This window comes from Lichenostomus cassidix, chromosome 1Aa (genome assembly GCF_008360975.1).
Source record: "Lichenostomus cassidix isolate B80296 chromosome 1Aa, HeHo_3.0, whole genome shotgun sequence".
Lineage (NCBI taxonomy): Eukaryota > Metazoa > Chordata > Aves > Passeriformes > Meliphagidae > Lichenostomus > Lichenostomus cassidix.
This window is the reverse complement of record NC_139480.1, coordinates 52296804-52312273: the sequence shown is the minus strand read 5'-3', so window position 1 is coordinate 52312273 and position 15470 is coordinate 52296804. Positions and strand designations below refer to the sequence as shown.

At 45.5% G+C, this 15470-nt stretch overlaps 1 protein-coding gene across 4 annotated transcripts; it reads right to left on the bottom strand.

Annotated features, from left to right (window-relative positions):
* Nucleotides 1-1187: 1187 nt before the first annotated feature.
* Nucleotides 1188-13851, bottom strand: PTHLH (parathyroid hormone like hormone). Of its 4 annotated transcripts, none has more exons than XM_085048964.1 (4): nt 13660-13851; nt 10977-11099; nt 5079-5501; nt 1188-1689 (listed from the first exon to the last, which is right to left on the bottom strand). In XM_085048964.1, the coding sequence occupies exons 2-4, from the start codon at nt 11075-11077 to the stop codon at nt 1680-1682; spliced, it is 534 nt and encodes a 177-aa protein (XP_084905090.1). In that variant the 5' UTR covers nt 11078-11099; nt 13660-13851; the 3' UTR covers nt 1188-1679. The 4 variants fall into 4 exon arrangements, with proteins under 4 accessions (XP_084905090.1, XP_084905089.1, XP_084905088.1 ...); XM_085048963.1 differs by lacking the exon at nt 13660-13851 and adding an exon at nt 12124-12311; XM_085048962.1 differs by lacking the exon at nt 13660-13851 and having other exon boundaries at nt 10977-11273.
* Nucleotides 13852-15470: the final 1619 nt, after the last annotated feature.

Sequence of the window (15470 nt, the reverse complement as noted above, 5' to 3'; positions counted from 1 at the left end):
TGGCTGCCAAGGCTCATCCTTTCTGATGAAGATAAATTGCCTCTGCCCACCAGAGCTTTCAGTTTTAGTTCCAGCTGGGATATGCTGGTAATCCTAAGATACAAAATTGTCTTCTGAATATATTGCAGTTAACTTCAGTTGTATAAATCCAAGCATTAGCTGGATGCTATAAATAGGCAGGATGTGCAAGGAGGCCAAGTTGAAAATGTGCAGAAACCATGCCTTTTTTCCTTAGTGCTATGCTTCATCATGTATAATATTTTTCATCTGAAAAGGAAACAGCATGCACGTGCTTTGTGGCTGTTGTAATTAACTGGACATAATGAAGCGTTGAATTTCACACTTCAGAGAAGCAGATTGGGAAGGATGGGTAATTTTGTCTCAAGTTTTCCTGCTTTTAGTACTTTCTTGGAGGTAGTTTTCTGGCAGATTGGGTAGGGAGCAGAAATACATCTGGTTTATATTACATGATGGCTGTACTTTGGCAATGGAAAAAGATGGCACTTATAAAAAAGGAAAGAAGAATAAAAAAGAAAAGTTTGGCAACTGCAGAACAGAGCAACAATTACAAGAACTATCTTAAAATTCCCAGGATTTGTAATTTATTTTTCCATGCTTGCATTTTTCTGATGATGCTGGTGTTAAAGGAGTGAGACAGAAGAAATGCAGTTGGATTTTGCAAAGTTCAGCTATCTCTGTGAAACAATTTTATTCAGGTTGCCCCCATGGCAGCTGCTGTGATTTGCCTGCAGAAGGGATAAGAAGCAAGAAAAAGGGATAGATTATAATTTTTTTCTCGTATTTTCTTCAGCCAGTGGACATGAGTTACTGAAAGAGGTCTCTCTCTTAGCTGGTCTCATCTATGGGTTATGGACATGAGGCAGAAGCAGGATTAATGCAGAGGGTTTTGGAAACAGAGCCGTTGGGAATCTGCTTCCCCTGCAGTGGGGTTTGAGCTCTGAGCCTTTTGTACCCCAGGCTGCTCAGCAAATGAGCTGACTTGAAATAGAGCACTGGAACAAAATATGTTCTGAGTGATTTTTAAGTAAAAGCTAATGTGAAAATGTGGGAATTTATACCAATGTAAACACATTAAATTTAAAATGGTTTTCAAATGTAGTAAATAAAAAAATGGTGTTTCTGGTCTTGAAATTCCTAAAGAACACATTTTTCCTCCTGAGTCATGATTTAATTAGATTATATTTTATTAGACATTCTTTACAAATTTTAAAATACTGGTATTATACATGCACAAAGGAAAATCAGTTTGAACAATTGTATGTAGGCATTCATTGAAATCAACCACAAAACAGGAACATTTTATGTCAGTTATCAATGTACTCAATATGTATATCTAAAGTGCATTATGTTACAAAAAAATATAGAAAGTCAGCAGCACCAAGATACGTTCACAAAATAAATACACCAGTCAACAAAATAAATTATGGTAAATGTGACAATAATAATTGTCTTAGCCTTAGCCAAAAAAAAAAAAAAAAAAGGAAAAAAAGAGGAAAATTCACAATAACCAAATGTGCAGTTTCAGAGAGCAATTGGGGGGGAAGGTTTTATTCTGAGCATTTACAATATTTACAGGTAATAAATATTTTAATACTTCCCATATGTTCACTATTACAGAATACTGCAATATGTCTTCCAAAAATCTCTCACTGAAAATGTCAGCGCCTCCTGCGAAGAAAAAAAAAGGACAGGAAAAATGGAAAAATTAATTCATTTCCACTTCAAATGTGTGGGCATAAAATCAATAGCAATAGTGCCACAGAGTGCAACATGTATGCCTTGATAGCAATTGAAATATTATTTCAATATTTGAAATAATAGGGCCTGTTTACCATGTCACAGTTTTAGGTATCTGTTGAAGACCTCTGTTATGTTTTTCTCAATTCAACTCCTCTAGCAGTGTGATAACCTGCAGTTTGTCACACACTGAGGCCATGGTGCCCTCAAAGGAAAGGGAAAGGGGCTTTAGTTTTATTTAGAGCCTGATGCCAGAAGATTACTGAGTGCTACAGGCAGAAGAATTGTACCACCCTATGACAAATATGTCAAGTGCTGGAAAAGAGAAAAATATAGTTGGAGAAAAGTGAAATTTTGAAGGTATGGAAAAGGAAGTTCTTGTTAGTGCTGTGGCGATGCTGTGTTAACTGCTGGGCTGTGGTGCCCTGTTCTGATTTAAAAAGTGCCACGGGGCTTAGTTGATCTCTTTTCCCCACTGAGAGACCTTAGACAAGGGGCTGTGGTGTCTGTGAGTAAAGGCTGCTCAGGGCTTGGAGTGAACAGAGCCTTGATAGCATCTCTTCAAGTGCTTGACTGAGTGAAATGGCTCTAATCCAGAAACTTTCCCCTCTAAGATCTTGGTCCTGAAAGAAAACAACCATCCTGTCCTGTTATCCTGCAGCTCCTCCTGCATCCAGCCCAGCTGGAGCAATCAGCTGCACACAGTGCTGAGATCTGGGATCTCAGGACACTGCAGGATGCTGCAGTCTGGTGGGAGTTCTCTCCCCATGAGAACAAAGCCTGCTCCCACCCTGCCAGTGTGTTGCTTATATTGTAATACGAAGTTGCTCAGCGAGGCTGCTGGAAAAGCTGAAGGGTTGGGTGGTTTTCCCTTCTGTCCTTGTGGAGAGCACATTTTTTTAGTGGTTCCCTGGGAAACACCCACTGGGTAGAATGAGGAGCTATAGGATGGAGTGGGATCCTCTACCCTGCTGGACTGGGCTTTTTTAGCATGCAAATTGAAAGGGAAGCTACATTTAACATAAGCGAGTTTACTAATTTGAAAGATTTTTGTAGGAAAATAGGTAAGAGTAACTTAATTGAATTGAAGTGGGAATATAGATGGAATGTCCATTAGAAATAATGTTTCAAGTGCCTGGAATGGAAATGCTAGCATGAAGCTCCTTAATAATTAGCTAGCAATAATATTAGGGTCCATTTCAGGATATATTCCAACAGGTGTAACAATGGCACACAACTCATACAGCATGGCTCTGTGTGTGTATCAGCACTACTCAGGCCTATTTCTAAGAGTGTGATATTTTTGATTTTGCCAGGATTTTAGGCTTTGTTTTAAAGTTTAAGCTAAGTAACATCTGAACAATGGGTTCTGTACTAATGATAATTTGCAACCTGTATTCTATTCTGTGATTTGGTCCCAGGTTTTGCAAGATCTGCTTCTTTCCTGAGATATTTCTTGCAGTAAGTCAGAAGAGTCTGACTTAGAGATGACATTACTTTTGTCCATTTTGTTCTGGCCTAAACTCAAAATTTTGTTTTCAAGATTGATCAGAGAATTGACATGAAGATTTTAATTTGGGGTGTTGAGCAGAAAAGAAGCACAGAAATATAGGGAGGATCACACTTAAAGTTTGTATCTTTTGCCAGCCTACTAGGATAATTAAAAACTCATGTACTAGAAGTTTCTTAGGACTGAATCAACATGTTCTCTGTACTTGTGAAGGAGGAATTCCATTTTCTTTTTTAAATGGATTCTCTTTGTTTAATCATCTCCAATTAAGTATCTAAAGTATAGGTTCTTTTTAGGAATTGGAGAGAAATGCTGCATTAGGACTGCACAGTAAAGCTGAGAGCCTTCAGCCACCCAGCCACACTTCAAACAGAAAGGTTGAACTGGGAAAATCAACAGGGTTGTACCTGTAGCTCTTATATCCCATTAGATAGACACCAAAGACAGCATAGCAAGAAAAAGAAATAACAGTTGATATGCACTAGAAAGTTTATTCCCTACATTCTAGATTTCTTTGTGCTCAATACAGGGGTTATTTACTTTCCACCACAGTTCCTTGTCATCTGTTGAAACATCAGACACCTCCTGAGCAGAATCCTGAAGGATGCCTTTCCCAAGACAAACCAATCCCTCTGACCTCACTCCTATCTGCTACAGCCATGCCAAGCCCTTTATGGTCTGGGACAGCCTGGTTTATGGTCTGAGTGCCCAGCCCCAGGTGCTGGTAACTCCTGTGGATGCTAGCCCAAGTTGAGGTGATGGAGTACATTGTAAACTGTGGCCTGTAAAGATTAAGCCCAACTGGATTTTAGCAAATCCCACAGCTGGTGTCTCTTTCCAAGGGATTTACTGCCAGGAAGTGGCACTTCTCTTATGTCTGTGTTCTGCCAAGGTGAAGGGGAAGAGGAGACAAAAGGGTGGAGGTTTTGCTGGTGAAAATGCAAACATTCAAGCAGAACTGAGGAGTGGAATCCTTGGCTTTGTCTGCAAGTGTGCAGACTTCCACTCAAGCTGAGATGACTGCAAGTGGATGACACCAGGGGACACCTAAGGTGATGTCTTCAGGCCACTGCCCTAAAAACCCTTCACTGTCATGTGTGAGGGAAGCATGTGCCTCTCCAAGAGCAACACTAAATATTTTGAAGCAGCAATGCAATTGTTTCATGAGCTGGCAAAAGGATGAGCTAAATTTTTTTTAAAAGTCCTAGTGGCAGGGAAAATTTTATGGTGAAAGGCTGGTCTGTATTGTTTGCAGATATGACTGAGAGAGGAATTTTCTGTGTTCTCCCCTAAGGTTAAACAGTAAAGTGAAAAACCGTAAAGTAAGGGTAGGAAAGTTGCCAAAAAGGGGAGGTGTTGAGAGGGAGGAAAGAAAAGTTCTCCATTTTATAGATGCAAAGCGTTAAATAAAAGTCAAAGCTTTCAATCTGCTGAGGCCCAAGCATGGAACTAAGATATGATGTGAGATATACTTCAGTTAAAGCAGGAAAGGAAATTTTAGGGGCTGTGATGTGATTCCTTTTTGCAGAAATAACTTCACTTACTACTCAGCTTCAGGAAGCACATTTTGGCAATAAGTTTTTTATTGAATTGTGTGTCATAGGAAAAGGTTTTGCCCCCAGTGCAAAGTGGAAGGGGCACTTACCTGCAGAAAGCACCTTGAGACTGTGCTTGAAAAGCCACTGCCCAGTCAGGAGTATAAAGATCAGTTTTTACTCCAAGTTTGAGTTAGGCCTTGGCCTCTCACACAGAGGGATAACAATGTCACTAAATACAGCATGTGCTCCCCAAAACAATGTAGCAGGATTACCTTAAAGTGTGATTATGTGTAGTAACAGAGATGTCCAAGAGTGGGCTCTCAGTCACGGTGTCTCCATACATGCCAGAAGTTAGCCAAGCTGAGCGGGTTCTCCTCTTTTTCTTCTCTTGCTCCTTACGTTTCCCAGGCTTCGCTTTCTTTTTCTTCCCTGACACCTTCAGGGGCTGCTCCTTGTAGGTCTGTGATTTGTTTGTCTCCTGAGTTAGGTATCTGCCCTCATCCTCACTGCCAAACCGGACAGGGTAGTTCTTCGTGTTGGTAGCAGGTTTGGGGTTAGGTGACACCTCTGATGTGGCACGGATCTCTGCAGTGTTGACACCTTCAATTAAAGTTTGAAGGAATATTCTTCTTCTTAAGTCTTGGATTGACTTGCCCTTGTCATGCAATAGCTGGTGCTCTGATACAGCCCGTTTGCTAAAGAGAGAGAGGAGAGGGGAAAAATGTTTAGGATTTGCTTAGTGCCCAGTGCTTGGCAGAGCTCCTCTCTTCTCTGGCTGTGGTGGCCACAGTGACTGTGAACCAGGCTTGGAGACATCCAGGGAAGTCAGACTGCTGGAGAAAGTCCTTTCTTTCTCAGAGTAGCTGCTCCCAGCAGAGAAGGGAAAGACCTAAGCGGGTAATAATTCTCAGCTGACCGATCACACACCACTGGACCTGGGGCTGGATTAGTCACTGCTCTGTTCTAGGAAAGCATTATGACTCTTAATATATCACACTGCAGGCAGTAAAAGCAGGAAGGCAGTTGACAGAGATGGGAAAACCAAAGGGTCAGATAATGCAGTTGAGCAAGAGAGGGAAAACCAAGTGCTTGTACTGGAGCTGGAAGCAGTGTTTATATACAGCATCACCCTAATGATTTTCTGCTGCTCAGTCCTGGGCTTCAAAAACAGAAAGAAATACACAAAAGTGCATTTTATTCCTACATTTAAATAAGTGAAATTGCATGAGTGTAAGGGAAAAATATTTCAATTTGGGTGCCTAAAACACAGGCACTTCAGTCCACAATGAGCTATCCAGGGAGGCAACCTGAGCATCAGCAGAGATGAGCCTCAGCCGCTCCTGTGGATTTACTTCTTGGCCACTTGTGTCTAATTATGGTTTTAGATGCCTTCCTGGTATTGCTTTAAGTGAGAAATTTTGGGGCCAATTTTCTTGTCTGCTGTGCTGTTTGAGTTTTATGCTAACCCTCTTCACTGGATTTTCTTCAAGAGCATCCTGGTTTGTTGGAGTGATTTTTCCAGGGTTCACCCTGACCTTTTGGTACACTGAGCTCTGCCTTGTTTTCGAGGAACTGGGAGATGAGTAGCTATCTGTCTTTTAGAGATATTGTACTGGCAAGGAATGTATTAAACATCTGAGGAAAGAAGATACAAATGGCACCTGGATAATAAATAACTGTGAGAAAATACATGCCTTTTCCTTGAAATGGAGTACATGCACAGCTGCACTGTGAACCACAGAGCACAAGCTGGGATTTTAGCTATGTTCCCATGAATGCAATAATACAGTTTATCCTTCCAATTGCTCTACTCCAGTGTGCAGAGTTTGGCTATGGAATCTCTCCTCTTGCATCAGGGTATGGCATGTGACTGGATTCTTACTGGCCAAAGAAATTCCATTCACTGCACCGCCTGTCCTATAATCATTTGGTCAATTAGCTGGGTAAGAAGTGGTTTCTGCATGTGGGTGAACTGGAAGAAGACACATTATTGTGAGTGAATATGCCTTTCTGCCTTCCCATCCCTCATTTTCCTGCTATGTTACCAAGTTTCAAAATGCAAAACGTTTGGGAGTGTTCTGCAGTTTCTCCTTCTCAGTCCTGTCAGCCAAACTCTTTAGATTTATCACTTGATCAACAGAGAGCTATTGGAAATTGGCAATTTCCAATATCAAGTAGCACTGATTTAAGAGCATCCCCTTTAATTTTTGTCTCTGTAGGGCTGCACATTTTGAGTATTGGGTTCAAGGGATGGATTTAAGTGATACTACATCTCTGTTACCCATTGCAAAATTCAAACAGCAGCTTTCCCCCATCCCACGATGACACTGGAAGATGACTGTCCAAACGTTGCGCAAAATCAGGTCTACATATATTGAGGTTTGTTAGCACACGTGTCATCAAATATTGTCTATGTTTTAAGTGTCCCAAAATCAGTTTTGCATGACTTCAGTCTTTAGGGAAGTATTTTGTGCCCCTCCGCAAAATGTCCCTAAGCAAAAATGCAATGTGATAATCCTAAACTGATGCCATATCGTGTCTTTCTGCTCAGTGCAGCTGTGACTATTAACACAAACTCATGATATCCCCCAGAAGAAGTTTTCTGACCAAGAGCCATCTCCAACACCCACATCATTAGGGTCAGCCTGATTGGCAACTAGGCCAATAAAACCAGCACCCTGGCCTCCTCTGGGTGACTATCTCTGTGCTGCCTGTCAGGCTGTCCAGTGTGACTCAGGTTACATTCCAAGCTTTAGCAGTCGATTTTCTCAGGAAATTTGTATGGGAAATGCAGTTCTGGTTTCACTCTTATCGTTTATAGAATGTCTATGGAATCTCCATGCTTTAGGGAGTCTAAAAGAGTGTCTCATGGGATGAGCAAAGCTTTCCTACTGCCTCTTGTGAACTACCAAGGATAATTCCTTCTATCACAGACAACCTAAAGCTGCCTTAATCCTCTAATGTGTATTTGGTCAATTCTCCCACTGTGACAAAATCTTGACTCTCCAAAGCCTGTTATTAAAGTCTTCTTGAGTTGAAAACCTATTCCATTTTATAGAACTGAAACCTAAACATTTGGTTCCAGTATACACAAGGCAGTCAGAGAGCATTACAAGATCTGCATCCTGAGTGAGTGAGTATGCATTTCCAAAATAATGCAGGGATTGACGTGTGAGGGATTGGTGTGCCAAAGAGGGTGGGTTTCTCTTTAAATGTCTGTATGATATTTAGCATCAAGTCTGGCCCCAAATAACATTCTGCTATTCCAGATGATTGTATAACATTACGTAGTGTTACATTTCACATGACTTTTATTACTCAGCCAGACTTAAGGATTACATTTTCCCTACCAGCTTCTTTTGTATGCTCTAGATCGAAAATCTCCTTGAAACATAGATGTGGTAGATACATATCTCTTTGACCTTCTGCCTCCTTCTGCTTCAGTTTTTCAATGTTTGTAAATTTGTTTGTTTTTATGTTTGTAAATTGTGGAGAAATGCTTGCCCAAGAAGGCTGATGTAAGAAGTGCTTCATAATGGAGATATCAACAATATCTCACCCACACACTCAGAGTAGGAAGGCAATGGCAACCGAAATGATTGCATTCACATATTGGCTACGATATGTAAAAAAATATTAGGCTGTTAGGGTTAAGATGACCCACTAGAGGTCCCTTCCATCCTTCTATAAAACACACTCCCATCCAAGGAAAAGGAGTCTGTACCCAAAGCAAGAAAAGTAAATGCTAAGCTTACATGTGGCAGGCACTTTGAGAGGGGGATGTTGATGGTTTGTGTTTGACCAGAGCATCCAAAGTAACGACTTGATCCAAGTACACTGTGTACATAGGAGGCTGAGTGTCTCGTCATGGGGAAAGCAGCAGAAACCCATGACTTGTGGCTATCCTGACTTCACGTACTTCCAGATAAGCTGCTCTTTCCAGGCACATTCCTCCTGCATTTTTTTCCCCTTGAGATATCTAGCATTTCTAAAAGGCAACCTTTTCAAGCTACCTCTTTCAATCTCAAGAGAGTTGCTCTTACTTAGCTGTTATTATCCTTGTCTGTTCACACTGGGTCTGATCATGAATTCAGCAAAATAACTGAGGAGGATTCAGTCAGCTCTCTGGATTTTGCAACACTCAGTGCCCTTGCCACTGACTCCAAAGGGAGTGAAATCTACTCAGCCTATCTCAGGGTTAGGAAAAATATTTTGAGCAGATCTGGGGACATGATGCTGCAATGTCTGGACATGATGATAAAAATATCTAATTTCATTTTGAGGCATTGCTGGGTTTCTCAGAAGTTCTTTAGCAGCTAAAGCACTCCTATAACAAATAACATGTCTGGAAATATTTTCTTGGGACAATTTGCTATTGCTTTCCATGGGAGATTTATTTCAGTAAAGCCTGTAGAACCAGGCCTATATAATTTTGATTATTTTTGCATGTCTATAATAATGTGCTTCAGTATTTTCATCCATTACTGCTTTAAGCTTTTGACTGAAAAAAAAAATCTCGATGCCTAAGTGAGTTATTAACCATTAACTCTAGGAATGGTTTGTGGTGATATTAAAACAAGACACATGTTTGAGTGTGGTGTCTGTGTTTGTGCTGTGCCCACAAACAAAACTACGTGAATGCCACTAACTGACAGCTGACTGGGTTCTTGTGTGTGTTTTACATGCCATAGCAAAGAGGGAGCTGAGAAACACTTTTTCACTGGTTAGCTTACACTTTTCTTCCCCCTGTCAGGACAGAATGGGGATGTTGGGAAGACCTCTAATCCTGACCTTTAAAAACAAGTGTTAGAGCTACACGAACTTCAAAAAGAAGTATCTCTTTGCAAATCCAATATTTTTTTTAACAACCAAATTTGGCTTTGATCCAGTTTAGAGTTTCCTAGCCAAGAAAATAACAGCATTTAACTGCACTTCAATTATTTTCTTTTTTTATTATTATTTTTGAAACTGAAGTTTGATCCCTCTATATAAAATGGTTCCAAATGAAAGAAATAGCTCAAGAATAGCTGCAAAACACTGAAACGTTAATGGACTGAGAAGAATACACTGTAACATTATCAGCAATAACATGTTCTACATAATTTGCTGTAGGAGATTTGTAATAGCTCTCTGCCTGCTGCCAAACTTTAGGTGTGTCTGAAGTCACTTCACCTGGGGTGCATTTTTTTCTTGTTCGGGTGTTTGGGGTATTTTTATTATTATTATTATTATTATTCTATGTGTTGCTTAAATGGCAGAGGAAGTGCTATTTAGAGATCTTATCCTCACGTATGTAATAAAACATTTACAAGGAAACCCATCTGAAATTGTTTGCTGTGTCATGTTTCCCTGCAAGTTGTAATCGGATTTTCCAGCAATCCTTCTCCAACTTGGCTTCTTTTGGAACTGAATAACAATACAGCCCTCCCCAGTATGACTGAGGTGTTTCTTCCTTAGGAAATCTGATGCAAGTCCAGAGAAAGCCAGCGAGTTAGATATGTGAGACAGCTGCTCCTGCATCAGCCCAGAGGCTTCGCCTGCACTTTGCCGATGGGTATTGGTATAAACCAGGCTGATTATTTTGGAAGGAGCAAAAAGGTCATTTCCTGAACAGACTGTCTTAAGTTACACTATCATTTATCAAAAAATGTGCCTCTGCCTCTAAGCAAGATACTGGACTCCCTCTGGATTTTTTTCCCCTGAAGTGGCAGAAATCCAGACAAATTGTTCAGGACTTCAGTGTCACGATGGCACTCACTTCTGCGTGCTTCCCCTACCCTTATCGATATTGGCTCCACGCCAGAGCCGAGGAAGTGTTATTTAGTGCAACACACAGCACTTGGATAAACCGGGATGCTCCCTACCAAGGTCCTCCCAGGGCACCGAAAGGCACCCGGACAGCAGCACAACAATCACCCAACTGCGCTGGGAGAGAAGCCCCTCAGCTTTCACGTCTCCTGCCCCGAAGCTTTGTAAGGTCAGACAGCTGCAAAGCGCCCTTTCCTTGCCCCAAATGCCTCTTCCCGGCTGTGAGGCACCGCCGGTGAGCACCTGGGGCAGGTAACCCGGCAGGTAACCCGGCAGGTAACCCGGCTGCCTCCCTCCCCACCCGCCCCGCCGCCGCGGCCAGGGGGAATAAAGGGAAAGAAAAAGAGCAAAGAGAAACTCACAGTCTGCGGCTGATCCCCTCTACTGATCTCCCGTCGGAGGGCACGGAATAACTCAGCAGGAACACTGCGAAACTCCACTGCTGGAAGAGTTTAGCGAACATTGTATCCTCCGGGGCTCAAAACCTGCAAGGAAAGGGAGGTCAGTCCCGAGGGACAGATGCCCCAGCGCCGTCCTTAAAGAGTCCCCGCTTCGGCTCTACCAGCTCCGAGGCTCTGAAGGAAAAACAAACTTTCTGAGCTCTCGGCTCACTCCTTCCAAACTTCTCCCTGTCTCTCTCCCTTCCTTGCTGTCTGCTTCTCCCTCCCTCCCTCTTTCCCTCCCTCCCTCCCTCTCTCTCTGTGTCTCTCTCTGCCCGCAGGCAAGATCTCTCTCGATATTACTTAAAAAAGCATCTAGCTCTCATTTGAATAGGGTTAGAGCGGGGTCCATTGAGCTCCCTGAGCCCTGTTCAGTTCCAGTCCGCTAAGCCACTCTCCCGGGGCTTTATGTTACTGGAGAAGCCTTCTTTTCAGATAATGAAAGATTCCCAAAAGTCAGCTCAGCTGCTCACTTCTCTCTAAACACACGCTTGGACGCACAAACACACACACAGACTGAGGCGGGAGGGGGAACGCATCTCCCCATCTGTCTTTTAGTATACCTCTGCAAAAAAAAAAAAAAAAAAAAAAAGGGGCCAGGTTCACGTCTTCAGCTTCCGGAAAGTTTTGGTCCCCAACAGTGACAAGGAGAGCGACAAGCAGGGACAAGGAGAGACAAGCGAAGGTCGCTGCCCATCTGGAGAGCCCGAGCGGTCGGAAGGAGAGGTAGCCCCGGGAGGCTCAGGGGCTGGGAAGCATGCTTGGCTCGGCAGGTTGGACTGGGCTGCAGCCTGCGATGTTCACACGCTCCGCAGCAGCCTCTGGGAGACCTGCGGGAGGACGGAGGGTTTTGCAAAGAGATGGCGCCCTAGGAACATGTGCGGAGAGAGCGAGAGCCCGGGCGGGATACCCACAGCCAAAACGGAGACCAGGAATCAGCGCTTTCCGGGCCCGGAATCAAAAAGGAGCGAAGAAAGGGAAACACCCGGCAGCACATGCACTCAGCGGACCCTAAGGACTCCGGCCAAGCTCTTCGCATCTTCTGCAGCCCGACTCCTCTCTCGCTCACCTTCCAGCTCTCCCTTTTTGTGTTTATCCCCAGGTCAGCGCCTCCCCTGCCGCGGGGATTCCTCCCATCGGTGGGAGCACTTTTCACTCGAGCCCCAAAGCCCTGCCCGGGACTGTTGCCGCCTTTCCTTGCACGCACCTACCGTTGTTCGTCGCCGTTCCCCTATTAGCGGGAGGGTCGTCTCCTAATGATGCTAATTGTACTCTACTGAAGGGAGGGGGGAGCTAAGGGGGAGGGAGGGCTGGGGGAAGGACTCGCGGTCTCTGAACACAGGCGCTCCTGGCCAAAAAAGTAAACTAGTGGAAAGTTTTCTCCTCCTCTCCCTTTTTCGCCTGCCACTTCGCCCTCCTTCAGCCTGGCCAGGGCGCTGCAAACCTCCGCGTCAGGTTGCGCTCCCGTGCGAGGCGGGCAGCGCCGCGGGGCCGCCGGGACAGCGGTGGCCGGAGCGGCGGCAGGCGGATGGTCACCCCCGGTCACCCCTGGTCACCCCCGCACCCCGCCGGGCACCCACGGCCCGCAGCCGCGCAACCCCCGACGGAGGCACCGAACTTTTCCATGCCGGGAGAACACTTATGCAAAACCCGAAGGTAGCCCAGCCCGCCCGGCTCTCCAGCCTGTCTGCAAGGAGCTGCCCCGGCTGCTTCCCGGCAGGTACAGGCACAGAGCCGGCGGGCCGGAGCGCCCCTTGCCCCCCTGGGCGGCTCTCCCAGCGGGGAATGCCCCGCACGCCGATCTCCCGTCCGCCGGGCTCTGCACGCCGTGCCAGAGCACACCTGGGCAGCCCGGCTCCATCCCGGCAGCATCCCGGCAGAGCTCGTCCCTCCGCGGAGCTCCGCCGAACCCCCCGGGACTGCGGGCCGGGCACCGCCGCTGTCCCCGGGGACACTGGGGTCGCTGGTTGTGCCGCTGACAGCCTGATTTACAGGGAATGCTTTCCCAACACCCTCACAAGCCGCAACAAACCGCTGAGGCGTGCCGGCTGGTTGCTCCTTCTCATCCTCCCCCCGAGTTAAAGAAGGCGCTCTGGAGAAGGGTTAGGTGCAAAGCAAAGCGTTTTTCTACCTGCAGGTTATTTGACATTGAACGACGCTTGCTGCCGCAATTTAAAAGCCCGGCTCCTCAGCCAGATTCCACACCACACAGGCAAATAAAACCGACAACATAAGTGCTGAAATAAAAATCATGCTGAAAACATTAAATCGTTTATGCTGTAAATAGGTTCCCTGAACACCTGGTAGGCTATAAATTAAAATGTATAGCTTATAGGCTTCTTTGATTTACACTGCCCTTTCGACTAATTAAAAATAATTGTGAGATCCCCTGAAAATAACCCACACACACTCATAGGTGTATTGCTCATGTTAAAAGTAAAACGTCCATCAAATATTTTTAGAATTTCCTCTCCCCCAGAAATTAATTTTTTCTAAAAAAAAATACACCAAAAGCCAACACACACCATCCCTTACAGACTCAGGAAAAATAAATAGCCTTTATATACTCAGAATACTGAAGTTTCTTCACAATTTATTACTTCACCTTTTCCTTGAGTTACAGCTGTCTGTGCCTCTCAAAGATCACCCTGGCCAGCAGTGGTTGTTCTTCTCAGCAATTGCTTCCGAAATTATGTTCTATGCTTAAGAAAAAGGGGGGAAAAAGTTAAATTAATTAAAAAAAAAAAAAAGCAATACTTTTCAAAAGTCCAGCCTACAGAGCTTTGATTCTGCCTGTAACAGATTAGGACTCAATAAAGGGTGTTAAAAGCAGGTGCTTTTCTCCCTTGCTGCTCTTTTTATTATGAAGAACAGAAGCTTCCCCCTTCTATATATAGCGAGGGAGACCCTTCTCCATTGCTTTTATTGAAAAGACCAAACTTGTGACATCACTAACCACCTTCCTATGGCTGAGTTTGCCTCTTCTCTGCCTCAGTGGGCTTGGGAAAAAAAAAAAGAAAAAAAAGGAGGGAAGAAAAAAAAATACAACCCAACTATGGCTGTGCTAATACGGCAGGAACTGAGCAATGCCAAAGGCGTTTAGGACACTCACTATCACCCCCTGCCCCCCCGAGGGCTGTCCCCTGCAATGACCAGAGCAGCGCTTTGTCACCTGCCACGTACACCAATGAGCAAACTCACGTCCCCGTGAGCAAACTCCTGGTCCCAAGCCTCCCCGTAAGCATGAGCCCTCCTCCGTGGCGGGATGGGGAGAAAAGTCCCCTCACTTGGGGTTTAAACCTTCCCTTCCCAGCAGGATGCCGCAGGAGATGCCCTCCCGGGAGGGACCCACCGCCACCTGCAGCATGTCCCCACCCCGGCCCGGCTGCTCCGCACTGGCAGCTCCCGGTGTCCCCTGGCCTCGGAGGCGTGAGAAGGGATGAGGTTGGACTAGAGGATGGACCGGCGGGGAGAAGATTTAGGCGCCGTTCCGATCCCCACACCTGCATGGAGCATCGCTCCGCTCACGGAGCGCCCACGGGCGCTGCCGGCCCTGCGTCGGGGAGAGAGGAACACCCCACACCTTGGTGGGGGTTTCACCTGCCGGGGCCTCGCTCGCGGCAGGGCACCCGGCCAAGGCGAGCAGCTTGCTGCCGCTCGTTGTTTCTCCAGCCAGGAAGCACAGAGAGAGCCGGTCGTTTTGTCGGACCTGGGAAACGCTTCAGCCCCGGAGAGGTGAGGCAAAACCCTGCGCTTGCCTTTCTGGCCAAGCCCTCTCTGCCGCGACAAGGCAAACCTTATCATTTTGGGTTTTCTGCCTCCACTTTCTCCACTCTTCCCGCCTCAAAGACAATGAGATTTTGGAGGGATGCCGCGTTTGGCTTCTGCCTCCTTTTTCCATACGTATAAACAGGCATAAATCAGCTTTCCTATGAGGAAGTTGACCTGGGAGTTTGGCTAGAAAGATAAGTCCCTCTTCCAGGTTTGGCACGTAATTCCCGAGCGGGGAATAGGGCCAGGGGCTGCGGGCGGGTGTGTGACCGGGCAGCCCCAGAAGCCGCTCAGGAGCGAGAAACAAAAGCCAGCAAGTGGGACAGGTTCAGCTCTTTGGGGAGGAGGTGCCCTTGCAGCCTCAGAGAGGCAGAGGGAAATAATGACTAAACCCCCGCCTGGCGCTCGGAGACGGGCTAAATCCTCAGCTCTGCAAACTTCCCATCCTTCACCTCTGTGAAGTTCCGCCTCTCCCTCCTCCCTCTTGTTTTATTCACAATAAAGTATTTTCGTCATTTCCCCTCCCGGATTTCTATAACCTCAGTTGCACCCGTCCAGGGCTTCGGTTCAGACGGGGAGTTTAACCTCTCCAATCTTCCCAGGGTGGAAAAAAATGGTGTTCAGCAAAAAAACACAGGCGTGCTG

Excerpts from the sequence above, each read along its gene's own strand:
- PTHLH (XM_085048964.1), bottom strand. The coding sequence starts at position 11,077 with ATGTTCGCTAAACTCTTCCAGCAGTGGAGTTTCGCAGTGTTCCTGCTG. Across the intron at positions 5,502-10,976 it reads GAGGGGATCAGCCGCAGACT|CAAACGGGCTGTATCAGAGC; the intron begins GTGAGTTTCTCT and ends CTCTCTCTTTAG.